Consider the following 15,488-nt stretch of genomic DNA (forward strand, 5'->3'; position numbering starts at 1 on the left):
TAGTTTGAATTTGATTCGGAGTTGGACATGGAGACAATAAAGGAATGAGAGGGAGTAGTGAGAGAAAAATAAGTCAGGCAGCAGAGATAAAAAAAAAAAACACTGAAGGGAATCAAGGTGGGAGCTAGGTAGGCTGGTGATCAGTAGGTCACAGCTATCAGGAGATGATTATGTCACGGATCAGGGTTTTAGTGGTTTCCAGAGTAAGAAAGTGTGTTGTCCTAGAAATATTGCAGATATATTAATGACAGGTTTGGCAGAGGGACTGGCCGCATGGAGAGAAATAGATGGTAGATGCTTTTCCAAGCATCTACTGTCTCACAGGCTGACTTATTATTTTATTCAGTTGTAAATTTTAACATAAATATCTTCATTGAACTATAGAGAAGGTATAATGAGTACCTGACCCAGCGCTATTTATGGGAAGTATTTTCTAAGAGTAGCTTTTGCAGGAGATAGTCACTCCCCTGATAAAATATTGCAAAATAATATAATAACAGCACTTGATGAAATGTTGCAAATAGATGCTTTCAACACAGTTAATAAGTCAAAATTAAGGTGCATTTAATAAACTAAAAATTATTTAGACATAAAATATGATCATACAAACATCCATAAAGCATAAAATATGCATAAGCATGGATAATGCGTAAAAGATCTCTTTGTGGATCATGGTAGAATTCCTTAGGAATGTTATTTAATTTCACAGTCTTTTGCCATAATGGTACCCAAGGAGTTAATATGAGAGGGAGAGTTCAGTCCTGAATAATGCAATTCTTACTGTGCAGGAATAACATAGGGTTAGTTTGGCGATGACTTGCCACTTGCAGCAATAGTCCACTCCGTTTGACGGATCAATGCTGGTCTTTCTGAAGGTGAAGCTTATTTCTGATGTAAGACTGCATGTGAACTTCGTTGATAAATATCACCTCTCTCTGGGACTTGACCGGTCAATCCAAATCTGCAGGGATCCTTGTAGCTTCTTTAAAGTGGTTAGGGGATGTTTCTGTTTCCCCACCGACGCGTTTCGCTGGTAAACAACAAAGAAATACCCGGCACCAGGGAAGAACTAAATTAGTATAAACTGTGAAGGCTGCTGCTCACCACCTGAGAATGCTGCCACAACTCTCCAAAAGGTAGGTATAAAATAGAAAAAAACACAAGTACACCAACCAATATAATAAGGTATTAATAGTAATATTTAATACATCATCTAAAAGATATCACAATATAATGATAAAACCAATAAAGTAAAAAGCAGTCACAATTATAAATTCATCATGTAGCAAATGTTATACATAGAAATAACTTGTAAACATATATCTGAAAATCAGCACTAACTACATATAATAATACGAACCCAGCTGAGAACAATGTGTTACCATATAGTTCCTAAATTGCAAGAGTAAGCCTCCAATGGCTATATTGAAGATACATTACAAAGTATCTAGTAAACTCAAAGTCAAGTTTAATGAGCCAATGCCTGCAAGGTGAAATAAATGGCTGGACGCATTGACAAGGATCACACAGATTCATGATTATCGGGAATCTGCACATGCGCCTAAGCTATACTGTGAATGTGCAGTATGGGTCTGCGATCCCGCATGCAGTCCGGCATCAGTGATTGACAGTCTGCTGCCGTTTCTGGGTGGGTAGGGGGCAGCAACGATCTCCGTTTTGCAAAACAGAAGCATGTTGCAGCCCTTGGGGGTAATGGAGAGGCCAGGATCTCCGTCGGCTGACAGAGATTTCCTGGCCCCTTGTACTCCTCTGCGGCAGCCGGCTTGAGTTACCCCATGGTCACTTAGCCGTTTGAAGGGAGTGCAGATGATCCAATGCTGCATCCTTGGACGCAGCTTGGATTAGTAATACATGCAGGAGGAGTGACCATATTACAGCCATCACAGCTGCTAACATGTTAGTAGCTGTGATAGCATATCTGCTTAATCACCTCCTCTGTTCTGCTGTGATTTCTGAAACTCAAGTAATTTTGGAAGCTACACTTATTTCTGTTCTGGAAGTCAGTCTGCTCCTGATATACCCCTTTTCATTCGGTATGAGAATACGCCTGCCTGCACTGTCATCTACTCCTAATTTGCAGATATCCAGGTTATAGGCGAGGACAGTGTACAAAAATGAAGGCTGCAGGTGTACTTCAGTGTCCTATCTTCAACGCCGGGTATCCTAGCTGGTATATAATACTGTATTCAAAACATCTGCACAGCAGGTGTTATGCTGGGTACACACTGGCTGACATTGATTGGCCAATATATTGTGGGTGCGTTGTTGGGTGTGTACCAGTGATATGTCTGTGAACGACATAGTTCACAGACATATCGCACCGGCTGTGCAACACAGCTGATGGCGATATATATCGGCACATCAGCCGACTATCCATACATTTGCTGCAAAGGCCGCCGATGACAGTATGTAGAATGTCTGCCCAGTTTTGACGTCAGGCACGACACATTGTGCGCCGATAATTGGTAACAGGGGCAGAACTATGGGAGACAATGGAGGCGTCTGGCGCCGGGCTCCAGCTCTGAAGGGGGCACCTCCTCAATTGTCCACAACATATTCACCCCACTTAGGGCTGTAACTATGTACCCGGAGTGTACTGTCATGGCCCTTCATGGCACCTGAGAAGGCACCGTACACTAGAGGAGAGCTCCATGTCAGACCATCGGCTGCTGCCTTTGTCTATCTATAGCCTGTCTGCATGCGAATTGCTACATTACAGTGTCAGCGGCTGTGACGAGGAGGCACCAAATTATAACTTGCCTCCAGGCGTCTGGGATGAATTTACGCCACTGATTAGTAAGTGTGTATGGCATTGGCAAGCACTTACCAATCGTCAGATATCCAGCCGATCCGTCGTCCTAGCGTGTACTCAGCTTTACATATATGAGCTGTAGCACTAGCAGCCATCTCCCTACGTCTCCCTGCATACTGTCCCGTGTGTCAGCAGCAGAACACACACAGCCACACTGTGCAAGGCTGACATTCTCCAGTCAGTCCGGGAGCAGCAGCATCATACTGGGAGCCGGCTGTAATCTCTCCCTCCCTGTCTCCACGGTGACAGTCTGTCACAGACACCCCCCAGGACGCTACATGTGCCGGTCCGGTCTTTCCCTAAACCCGGGTGAGTGTGAATATAGGAGCTGGGCTGCGCCATGGCTGTGGGCGGGGCAGCAGCAGTGGGCAGATACAAGCCACCACCTCCATGGGTTGGCACAGCAGCGATGAAGGATAAGGAAGGAGATTGTGGCTCCGTATCTGTCCGGCTCCCCCTCCCTTAGCAGCACAGCGGTGGGTACAGGCTCTCCGGTTATGCCCGGGGACGGGCAGCAGCTGCAGTCTGGATCCCGGGGCTTACGTCCGTAGCGGGCACACGGTGAGACATCTCAGGCCTGACTAGATATCCTGCAGTACAGGGCCAGGTCCATGTTGCTGCCAGACATGTGGGAGAACACGGCTGTATCACTACTGCACACATCATGTAATGCAGACATGTGATTCCTTACCAGAAGCTGGGTAATTATATACCGCCTGCTTTATTATTATGATATATAAATGTATAATATTCCTTATTAGAGACAAACTCAGTGTGTGCAAAGTGTTGTGAGGAGTAACATCAATATTCATCTGCAGAACACATGCTAAGCTCAGCCTGTACCAGATTGCTCCACTCCTGGCTTTCCCATCCCATGCCCGGTGACCTGTGCTGCAGTACTACACTACTTCATGTTACATATTTGCACAACTTTTGTATTTGTTGTCCCATGACAGCCTTTTATCCACCGAAACCTTTAACTTACTATTGTAAATTTACCCGAATTTTCCTATAACTGTTTATAATGATTTGGACATATACTGAAACATCGGATGTTTATGATCTGAACAAATTCACATATGTGACCCCGTATATGCTGCACTTTACATTTAGAGGGGTATTCAATATGAAACGTAAACTTCGCTGTCGAAGTTTACGTTTCATATCGGAGTTTTTACCTGCGTTAAAGTATCGGGCGCGCGCCCGCTTATCCCCGTATTCAATATGAAATTAACGAAAATGGGAGACTCCGAAGTTGGATTTGCGTAAAGTTACGAATTTTTCCTTAAAAAAAGTGTAGGACCCCCCTAAAGTTGTAAAAACATGGGGGATCAATATGAAATTAACGAAAATGGGAGACTCCGAAGTTGGATTTGCGTAAAGTTACGAATTTTTCCTTAAAAAAAGTGTAGGACCCCCCTAAAGTTGTAAAAACATGGGGGATCACTATGGGTACCCCCGTTTTAGCCTGTAATTGAAAGTCAGGGATTTAAATAGCCGCAGCAGGTGTTTTTTCCCGACATTGAAGAAGTGATGCAGAAGAGCACTTAGGTTATTTTTTTTGTTTTTTTAAGTGGTCCCATCAAATTTGGGGTACATGAAAATGGGTACTAGCATATTTTTAAGTCCCTAAAGTAAGTTTTTAAAAATTCTGCAATTGTGCACCTGCCGCTATAAATCTATTCTAGAAAACACCTGCCGCATACATGCAGAATAGCCCTGAACCTATTTCCCTATTTTTAAACAACTTTTTCCCTTTTTTTTTTTTTCACCCCAATTTTTAAATACATTTTTTGGGGTGTCCCTATTTTTTTTTTTTTTAAACTTTTTATGACACAGTTCTTTTTTAAATGTCATTCCCAGGGGTGCAGGCTATTTTTTTTAAGCCTGCACCCCTAAACCCCAATTCTGCACTTTTTTTCGACACCTATTCAATGGTGAAAAGTTTTCCCCGTTTTTGATCAAAGACTTTTCGAACCTGCGATAAGTCTTTGAAATTGAATACGGTGTAAAAGTCAAACCTGCGATAATGACGTCAAAAGTGCGATATTAACGCAAAAACTATGTTTTCGCTCCCATATTGAATACAAGTTGTTGTCTTCAATATTACCCTGTTTAGACTGTTTTTTTTTCTGACTTCCTTCTGTAGGTCTGTTTAGTAAGTGATGGAGGTTCTGGAGGAGGAGATAACGTGCCCGATATGCTGCAATTTGTTTGAAGACCCAAGAGTACTGCCATGCTCACACAACTTTTGTCAGAAATGTATAGAAGGCATACTTGGGGGAACATCAAGGCAGATGTTATGGAGACCGTCATCTTTTAAATGTCCAACCTGCCGTAAAGAAACCTCCACGCTGGGTGCCAATAGCCTTCAAGTCAACTATGCACTGAAAGGAATTGTGGAAAAGTACAACAAGATCAAGGCCACTCCAAAGATGCCCGCGTGTAAGGAGCATAGTGGCCAACCCCTGAACATGTTTTGCACTACAGATGAAAAGCTGATATGTGGGATTTGTGCCACTAGTGTTCAGCACAAAGATCATGTCTTTACGTCCATCGAAGATGCATACCGTCAAGAAAAGCATTCATTTGTCTCACTCTTTCGGGAGGTTGAGACCCTTCAGAGCATGGATGTCCACACCCACCTGGACGCCTTGGAGACCAGCAAGAAAGAAGCTCTTCAGTTGCTGAATAAGAACTCGGCCGGGGTGAAGGATTACTTTGAAAAGCTGCAATGTTTGCTTGAGCAGAAAAAAAATGAGACCCTGTCAGATTTGGAGACCATGAAGCTCTCAGTCATGCAAGCGTACGATCCAGCAATCAATATGATGAAGACCATCAAAAGTGAGCGGGAAAAGATTAGGGATATAGCTGAAGGGTTTAAGGACATCTCTGACCCACTTCTGTTCCTTCAGCGGATGGAGGAGTTCAGGGGAAAAATAAACCTTCTGAAAAGCCCAAAGCCTTCTCTCTCAGATGAGACTGTCATTCATGATATGGAAAATTTTAACACCACTATATGGGATAAGATCAAACTCGGAGATCTGGATAAACAACTGTGTTTGCCCCAGCAACCACCAGCCAAGCTGCAAAGATTTCAACTGAAATTCCCATTCTCCACTACTAGCCTAGCAGTCACTGCTATCATACCTGTCCTTGTACTCATTGCATTTCTGTCAGCACCAAATAGCTTTATCCAAGCCTTTGACAGCCCCCTGCAGCCAATGTACCCATACCTATTGGAGACCAGTGTAAGAGCAGCTGAAGAAGCCGCCTTCTATTGGGATCTGATTGCACAAAAACTATTTCACCTTGTGGAAGCGTTAAAGAACTGTATTATGATTTTCCTGGAGAATGTGGCAAAATTTACATGTAAATATGCATTGTAATTATACATACCATTAAGTAAACTTGTCACTATAGCTTATATATTCTAGTTGGATATCTACAGAACAGGAGTGGTAGCTTAATATACATTGCTTTAATGTATAGTTTAGTTCCCTTTGCTAGGTACAAATAAAGAGGTGTCCTTATACATCCTTGCTGCAGTCATGCTAAAAAAACCCTCTTGGCGCGCCATGTCCTGTGAGACTCGGATAGTGGTGGGCATCTCTTTTTTTTGCCGAAAATGAGTTTAAATCGTAATGCAACTAGGACTTGCCAGCAGACTGTGCTGATTAATTTGATATGCGACACTTGTATGGCTGTATGTGACTGTGGGCCAAAGTCCAACCTCAGACTTTTTGCTTCAAATTGAATATGGCCCTGAGTCTCTGAATCTGTATACAAAGTGCTACAATGTAGTGGGCATAGCTTTTACATTACAAGTGAAGTTGTGGTTCATATACAGACTCTGGTGTGCAGATATACAGGTGTCACATGTCAAATTAATCAGCACAGTCTGCTGGTGCATCCTAGTCGCATGGCCTTGCAACGCTAACGCATTTTCGGCAAAACAAGACACATGACGCTAGCAGAGTAGCACGGGACCTGGCGGTTCACTCATGCCAGGCAAGTTGTGCTGTGTGGCGGATTGAGGCTAGATGTATGAGGACACATCTGTCGTCTCTCTTTAGTTTTTAAGAACATTACTATAAACTTGTTGAATCTTATGCTTTTTTTTTTTTTACCATGAGTGTATTGTCACATTACTAGTTCCCTTATTTTTATGATGTATAATGCATGTCTACTTTAACCCTTTGGGGCAGGGGCATCATTGCAGCTTCGCACAATGGCCCTCATTCAGAGGCGGTCGCAAGAAGCGAGCGCTCGCTCTGAATGAGGGCGGCCGCTTGACTTTTCTAGTGCGGCCTACTGGTCGGTAGCTAAGCTGTTATGGTCGCGATGGTCAAGACCATCGCGACCATCGGGGCTTGCGATGAGACTCTAAGGTTGGGTCTCGGCAACAGTAAGCCCCAGGGAGCTTCCTGCTCTCATCGAGCAGGAAGCTCCCCACTGACATCATTGCTGATGTCAAGGCGGCCATCCACAAAACGGCAGGCGTCCCTTAAGGAACGTGTCCATTTGTGAAACCACCCCCCGCCCCGCCTACAAAACGGGTCGAGCTGTTGATCAACATCGACAGCCGCCCCTTTTGTAGTGAACTCCCGAGCGAGAGAATTTCTCTCTCGCACCGGTGCTTGCGCACGCACAGTGCAGCCGCTGCGCGTGCGCAGGGCCTAAACATCGACACACTTGCGACCGGGTCTGAATGAGGTCCAATGTGCTTCTGTGCACACTGTTTAATATCATTAAGGCACACTACGCGAGACTACAATGGGACCTGGCACTTTATTGAATCAAACTCTTCGGGCAGGTTCCCTGAATGAACAAACCTTGCAATATGGATTTTAATCCAACAGGTAATTCCACTTTCCTTATTTGGAATATCCTGTTCATTGAAGTGTACTTGTTGCTGGTGGCAGCCGTTTTGTATTGCGATTTCACAAGTTCTTAATGACTTCATAGGCTGCATTTTCAGCCCTAAATGGCCGCCTGCAACGTCTAAGAGCCTGACACGTGCAGACTAAAGGGCTTTTATAACATAACATCCTACTGTATTCAATATTTCAAAAGATGTCTTGTAAAGTTTACATAAAACCTATTTTAGTGCATCTCTTCATATGTTGCTTTTTAAGAAAATGAATCAAACACTATTGATTTAGCATTCCCCTTTTTCTATTTTCATAAGTCTCTTCCTCTGAAGTACACTGAAGGCTAATCATCTGTGCATAATAAAATAAAGTAAGTGCAAAAGTGAAATGTTCTTGTGCAAAAATGCATATGTCCGATGGGAGATATGTATTCCAAAATGTGCTATTTCTAAAAGTAAAATGTATTCTGGTCTGAACCATACAGCGTTAGCACTGGGCCATATTCAGTAAACAGTGCTGTTAATATTGATCATAAGGCATGTATGATGTGGGGCTATAATCATGGCTTCGTTGCAGATACTGGTTATACGTGTATGGGTGTGTCTGAGAGTTATAGCATATGAGGGGATATGATATATGGCTTTTAATCCAACAGGTAATTCCACTTTCCTTATTTGGAATATCCTGTTCATTGAAGTGTACTTGTTGCTGTATACTGTGGTGGCAGCCGTTTTGTATTGCGATTTCACTAGTTCTTAATGACTTCATAGGCTGCTTGCGACAAGCTTTATAAGGAATATTTATAGTGTACTCTATAGCCAGGTTTACTTTCAGTCCCATCAGGACACCTATAATAAGGACAGCACTGTATGTATAGCACTGAACCTTTGTTATGATCACTCATGAAAGTGAGCAAATGAGTCAGCGTGGTGAAGAGATTTGCACATTATTAATGTCAGATTCTCGGTATTGTAAATCTATATAGAAATAGGCGGAAGCTCTTTTTTTTCCCCTTTAACTTAATAATTCATGCAGAAGTTACATAATATGACCATCAGTACACTGTCCGATTTGTTTAATCTAATTTTTATTGGTGGCACCAACTGGTCTTGTATAATTAAAGTGTTAAACACAAAAGGGAATACCACGCAGGAGTAGTATACAATATAGTGAATACAGCCACACTGTACCCTACATTTTATTATTTAAATTATTCTAAATTTGAATTTGCTTCCAAGAGTTACTTTTCGTTTCACTTTGGGTTTTATATTCAGTTTTAACCTTAATAATAAAAGTTCTGTTTTATATGTCCCACTGTTATAAGTGTGTGCCCCGCTATGAGAATACTTTCTTCTCTCCCTTTTTGAGAAATCAATACGTAACTGGTGTTGTAAATCTTAATAATAGCCTAGAATGTAAATATAAAGCTTCTGTTACCAAGCTTATCATACAGAATAATTGCTATTTATTATAGGCTCATACATGTGTGTGTCACTGGTACCCACTAAGCACTAAAAAGAATACTGTCTTGTTAACAATTCAGACGAAACAAGTAACTATGAACTATCTTATCTTTTCACAGAGGCTTGATCCACTATATGCCAGATGATAGACAGAACATTGGTTCAGACTATAAAATAGCTGCAACCACTAAAATATGGGTCTACTTTAAATGTGTTTCTGTATGATATGTAGATGTCCCACAAATGTATTATTTGTTCTAAATCACGTGGAGGCGATAATAATTTGTATGTTGCAATGAGACATGAAATATTCCAAGTGCGGAGCCCAAATTTTATTTAATGACAACTCTGCATGCACATCGGGGTAAATTTACTAAGATGGGAGTTCTATTAAGAAGTGAAGTTGCCCATAGCAACCAATCAGATTCTACGTCTCATTTATCTAGCACCTTCTAGAAGATAATACCTGGACTCTGATTGGTTGCTATGGGCAACATCACTTCTCAATAGAACTCCCATCTTAGTAAATTTACCCCTTAGTATCAATTCATAGTCAACCTATCTTATAATCAACATATAAGATAAAAGATATTTAATTTTGGGTGAATCAGCCAATGAATGAACACTACCTACCTGTGATTGAACATTTTCAGGTTTAATACAGTAATCTTAAACTTAATGCATACAATCTTTATTGACTATGTTTTATTGATGTAAGTAATATTATTTATTTAATGGACTTGTCTGATCATTTGCTAACATTGTGTTTTCATTCACTGGTCATTTCTACACCTTTCCTGTTTTTTGGTTGTAAACTTCTAACTATTCCCTCAATCTTCAAATCAAAACTGTATTTTAAAAGTATAAATAGTAATAATGATGGCACAGGTCTCAAAATGATTTTTATGTTGTATCTCCTACATACACCATGCCTTTAAATGAGAATTCCCTTAACCGTTCATTCACTGGAAAATTCACCCAATGCAGCTACAGTATGTAGTGTTGTAGATCTTTGTACTTTTGTCTAGTTTTATCTTGATGGATAGGGAACAGACAAAGCCAGACTCCTAATGACAGACAAGAAGAGGCTCTAGACCAGTGGTTCCCAAATTGTGTGCCATGGCACCCTGGGGTGCCTCAGGACACTTGCAGGGGTGCCCCAGGGTTGGTGGCCCAGCACTAAATCATATTATTTATGGTCAATGTAATGTAAATATGTAGACAAACAGAAGCTCAAACCTGTCCACCACCACATAACAGAACCTAAGGATGACAGGTAAGCACCATTTACTGCACTTTACTACTTCACTACATTTTTTTTCTGAATTTCTCAATAGCAAACGTTTGGTTTAGAGATGTGCTGTTACTCTAGGGCGCCGTGATTCAAAAACCTCTGCTCTAGACAGTAACATTGAAGAAACAAGAACCATCATGAACCATATTTGAGCTCTAAGTAATAGTGTTCATTCTAGCACCCTGCACATGTCACAATCCGTGCAGTTCCTCTTCCCTGCCTGGGGTGTGTTGCTCTCTGCTCTGGTGCATCTAGCACACTCGGGCCTGTATCTCAGCAGTTTGTTGCATTAGCTGAGCGACAGCCCAGACAGGAAAGAGGACCTGCATAGGTTGACAGGTGCAGGGTGCTAGAATAAACACTATGTAAGCAACAAGGAGTCCAGTTAATGAGCTAGATATTGTGAGTGGTGGAGAAAAGCCACTTCAGTGTGAGGTAGGGAGTAAAGTGTTAAAGTTGTCCCTTTTTTTGAAGTCTAAAAAAAAAAGTTTTGCAAGAAAACATTTCACTTCCAAGTGATCAGGTATAGCACACAACATGGCGGCATTTCAATGCCATCCTCTGTAAACGTAGTGGTTCTGAACAATCTGTATACATTTTGCTACAAACTCATAAATATAATTAGTCCTCCAAAGACGAGATCTCAGGAAGTACAGTCAGGTCCATAAATATTGGGACATTGACAGAATTTTCATATTTTGGCCTCTATTCACCACCACAATGGCTTTGAAATGAAACAAACAAGATATGCTTTAACTGCAGACTTTTAGATTTAATTTGAGGGTAATTACATCCAAATCAGGTAAACGGTGTAGGAATTACAACGGTTTCTATATGTACCTCCCACTTTTTAAGGGGCCAAAAGTAATGGGACTATCAACTGAAAAGCTATTTCATGGACAGGTTGTGGGCTATTCCCTCGTTATTTCATTATCAATTAAGCAGGTAAAAGGTCTGGAGTTGATTCTAGGTGTGACATTTGCATTTGGAATCAGTTGCTGTCAACTCTCAATATGAGATCCAAAGAGCTGTCACTATCAGTGAAGCAAGCCATCATTAGGCTGAAAAATCAAAACAAACCCATCAGAGAGATAGCAAAAACATTAGGTGTGGCCAAATCAACTGTTTGGAACATTCTTAAAAAGAAAGAACGCACCGGAGAGCTCAGCAACACCAAAAGACCCGGAAGACCACGGAAAACAACTGTGGTGGATGACAAAAGAATTATTTCCCTGGTGAAGAAAAATCCCTTCACAACAGTTGGCCAAATCAAGAACGCTCTCCAGGAGGTAGATGTATATGTGTCAAAGTCAACAATCAAGAGAAGACTTCACAAGAGTGAATATAGAAGGTTCACCACAAGATGTAAACAATTGGTGAGCCACAAAAACAAGAAGACCAGATTAGAGTTTGCCAAACAACATCTAAAAAAGCCATTACAGTTCTGGAACAACATCCTATGGACAGATGAGACAAAGATCAACTTGTACCAGTGTGATGGGAAGAGAAGAGAAGGAAAGGAACTGCTCATGATCCTAAACATACCACCTCAACAGTGAAGCATGGTGGTGGTAGTGTCATGGCGTGGGCATGTATGGCTTCCAATGGAACTGGTTCCCTTGTATTTATTGATCATGTGACTGCTGACAAAAGTAGCAGAATGAATTCTGAAGTGTTTCGGGCAATATTATAAGCTCATATTCAGTTAAATGCTTCAGAACTCATTAGACGGCGCTTCACAGTGCAGGTGGACAATGACCCGAAGCATACTGCAAAAGCAACCAAAGAGTTTTTTAAGGCTAGAAAGTGGAATGTTATGCAATGGCCAAGTCAATCCCCTGACCTGAATCCAATTGAGCATGCATTTCACTTGAAGACAAAACTGAAGAGAAAATGCCCCAAGAACAAGCAGGAACTGAAGACATTTGCAGTAGAGGCCTGGCAGAGCATCACCAGGGATGAAACCCAGCGTCTGGTGATGTCTATGCGTTCCAGACTTCAGGCTGTAATTGCCTGTAAAGGATTTGCAACAAAGCATTAAAAAGTGAAAGTTAGATTTAGGATTGTTTAGTTTGTCCCATTACTTTTGGCCCCTTAAAAAGTGGGAGGCACATATAGAAACCGTTGTAATTCCTACAACGTTCACCTGATTTGGATGTAATTACCCTCAAATTAAATCTGAAAGTCTGCAGTTGAAGCACATCTTGTTTGTTTCATTTCAAAACCATGGTGGTGGTGAATAGAGGCCAAAATATGAAAATTCTGTCAATGTCCCAATATTTATGGACCTGACTGTATATGCAGTGATTTTGCTGTGCTGCAGTCTACTCTAATAAAACAATTTTATACATTAAGTACACTACTGAGATTTTAATATAAAGTACTACACTTGTTAAAGTGTAGGGGTTCTGCTCCTTGCAAATTGCTCCACTACCCTGACTCTCTGCTCTACATTGGTTGGAGAATTTTGAGTAGCTCTGTAAACAGATTGCTGAGATGCTTAATGATGAACCATAGCTCTTTTGGTAAATGGGCTGCCATATTGATGTTCCGAAAGTCATAATTTATTAGTTAAATCACTAGTGCTGACAAATTGAACCTCAAGCTCTAATCGTTTGAACGATTTTTTTTTTCTAACGATTTGAACGATTTTGCTAACGATTTACTCAACGATTTGAACGATATCTGAAAAATAACGAAATCTGACTGCAAACATGTCAGATATCGTTCTCTAACAAACGTGAACGCGCATCGTTCATGCTTGTACACATGAACGATTTCTTCATCAGATTTGAACAATTGAACGATTTTTAAAATCATTATCGTTCAAATCTGATGAAAAATCTGACCGTGTGTATGCACCATAACTCTGCAGTTGGCAGAGCATTTTAGTACTGATACTTTGTTTCCTAGTGCTGCATGTTGCTGGTGTAGCTTTAGAACCCAATAGCAATATCCTAATGCTCCTGTAAGAGACAGCAGTGAATGGCACATTAGATTTCAGGTCACATGAATAGTGCCTCAGGTATTACATACAGTATCTCCATAGTGAAAAGCACATTTCTGAGACGCTGGATTTTCATTGATTGAAACCATCTTTTGTAGGGAAGTTACTGCGATGATCGCCACTACTTGTTGTGTATTCTGAAGCAACCACAATGTGTATAATTGTACCATTTTTCACTTGAAAAGCAGATTGGACCTTTCTGTATAACAATATTTTTGTCTTTTTTTTTTTATGTTTACCATGTAAAACTTGTGAGATTTGAATGTATGCATAACAATTGTTTCCTGTCCGAATGTATTCAAATGAATGAATGTAATGTTGTTTCATGTTTTGCAGAAAATAAACAACAATATTCCATGTGTCTATGCATTTTAGAGTACATGGTCTGCATTGTATGTCAACTAAAATGTCAATTACAAGCCTATGCTTAAGAGTCAGGACTAAAGTTGCCTGTAAACCACAGTTCTCAACCTGTGGAATGTGTACTCCAATGGCTACTCTATAAAACTAAATGGAAGAAAAACTTCTGTTAATGTAGAAAAAGTAAAAATAATTACAATTACACCAAGACACAATGCATTTAGTTTTGCTTTTTTAAAATGCCCCTTATGATTAATTGGGGATGTAGGCGACATCCCGACAGTCAGGATGCCGGCAGCCAGAATACTGACAGATTGCAGAGGAAAGTATTACGGTCAAGGGGAGACGTAGGCACTAGGGGGGGGGATTAGGGTTAGGCTGCAGGAGGTTAGTGTTAGGCTGCGGAAGGGTTGGGTTAGGGTAAGAGTTATAATACTTACAAAAATTTGTCAGGGTTCTGAAAGTCGGCATCCTGTCAGTCGGGATCCAGTACCCAACCCAATTAGTTGTATTAAAATATAACCTAACTACAGGGCATAAGAACAATAAAAACAGGATGCAGATATTATATTGGCACTGCAATGTCGACATTCTGGGAAGAAGGGTTAGAGTTAGGCTGTGGGATGGGAGGGTTAGGCACTAGGGGGAAGGTTAAGCTACGGGAGGGGAGGTTAGGCACTAGGTTGAGGAAGCGCCACACAATCAGCTGGAAGTCATTAGGACTTCACCTAGAAGACTCCACTAGACCATCAGAGACTTTTTGACGACATTCTAATGGTCAACATTTCATCAGTGTCAACATGATGAATGTCAACATGATAAATGTCGCATAAAATATAACAAACCACCCCCAAATTTTTTTGTATAAATGTCCTCAGATTAGGGTGTTCTTTGAATTCATGTCCACACATAAGTGGGTGCTATACTATCACACAAGGTTATGTACAGATATGCAAAACTGTTCAAAGCTTAGCAATTTGAAAAAGAAAGTTAAAAAAAAGAGAACTCCACCCCAAAAGAACTGTATTCATGAGCGTTTAGATCTTTACTGGCAAATGAATTATTTTCATGCACTCATTTCCAGGCCGCACAGCTTAGAGGTTATAGTGATATGGACGCATCACTTGCCACCGTCTATTTTGTGGACTGCTCCAGTATTCAGCCTATCAATACACTATAGACACCAGAAGCACATAGTGGCTGCATCAAATTATATCTAAAGAACATTTTTGTTTTTTAAGTTTATCACCTCTATGTCACATTGCAGGTACATACAAGCTGAAACTGTGTGTAAATGTGTATATCTGTTTATAGGTATCGGTCTTTATGGACGACTTGGCATCCTATAGTTATTTTCAAGGTAGAGATTCCAAGCTTGAATAAGGAGCTGTAATGTAGTTAGAATATTTAACATATGGTGTTGTTCTTATAATGCCTGTGCTTGCTAAAGCTGGTAAAATTAAACAATAGTAATACAAATTTGCTCGCTAGGGGGGTCCATCAGCCATTTTTTGAGTGAGCCATGTAAAATACAAGTGTTAGGTGTTAGAGCCAGAATCTGCTCATGGTTTCTTTTTATTTGGGTCAGCCAAATTAGAATGGGAGATTATTTTAGTCACCTAAAATGTTTTTCAAGCTTTTAAATACTAAAGCAAGT

At 40.8% G+C, this 15,488-nt stretch overlaps 2 protein-coding genes across 7 annotated transcripts in view; one reads left to right on the plus strand and one right to left on the minus strand.

Annotated features, from left to right (window-relative positions):
- Positions 1 to 562: 562 nt before the first annotated feature.
- The window catches only part of LOC148527283 (uncharacterized), a 189,021-nt gene continuing 174,095 nt past the window's right edge, over positions 563 to 15,488 (minus strand). For 3 of the 4 annotated variants that reach the window (XR_015878033.1, XR_015878030.1, XR_015878032.1), the window contains one exon: positions 563 to 1,030. The gene's annotated coding sequence lies outside the window, so the exon portion shown is untranslated. Of the gene's footprint in view, positions 1,031 to 2,848; positions 3,349 to 15,488 lie in introns of those variants that run through there. The other variant, XR_015878034.1, reaches the window with a different exon arrangement.
- Positions 3,198 to 9,549, plus strand: TRIM13 (tripartite motif containing 13). 3 transcript variants are annotated; one of them, XM_088469094.1, is made up of 4 exons: positions 3,198 to 3,534; positions 4,983 to 6,205; positions 8,025 to 8,077; positions 9,290 to 9,549. In XM_088469094.1, the coding sequence occupies exons 2-3, from the start codon at positions 4,999 to 5,001 to the stop codon at positions 8,045 to 8,047; spliced, it is 1,230 nt and encodes a 409-aa protein (XP_088325220.1). In that variant the 5' UTR covers positions 3,198 to 3,534; positions 4,983 to 4,998; the 3' UTR covers positions 8,048 to 8,077; positions 9,290 to 9,549. The 3 variants fall into 3 exon arrangements, with proteins under 3 accessions (XP_088325220.1, XP_088325221.1, XP_088325222.1); XM_088469095.1 differs by having other exon boundaries at positions 3,198 to 3,394; XM_088469096.1 differs by lacking the exons at positions 8,025 to 8,077; positions 9,290 to 9,549 and having other exon boundaries at positions 4,983 to 6,700.

The sequence above is a fragment of the Taudactylus pleione genome, unplaced genomic scaffold, assembly GCF_031769625.1.
Source record: "Taudactylus pleione unplaced genomic scaffold, aTauple2 ptg000089l, whole genome shotgun sequence".
Lineage (NCBI taxonomy): Eukaryota > Metazoa > Chordata > Amphibia > Anura > Myobatrachidae > Taudactylus > Taudactylus pleione.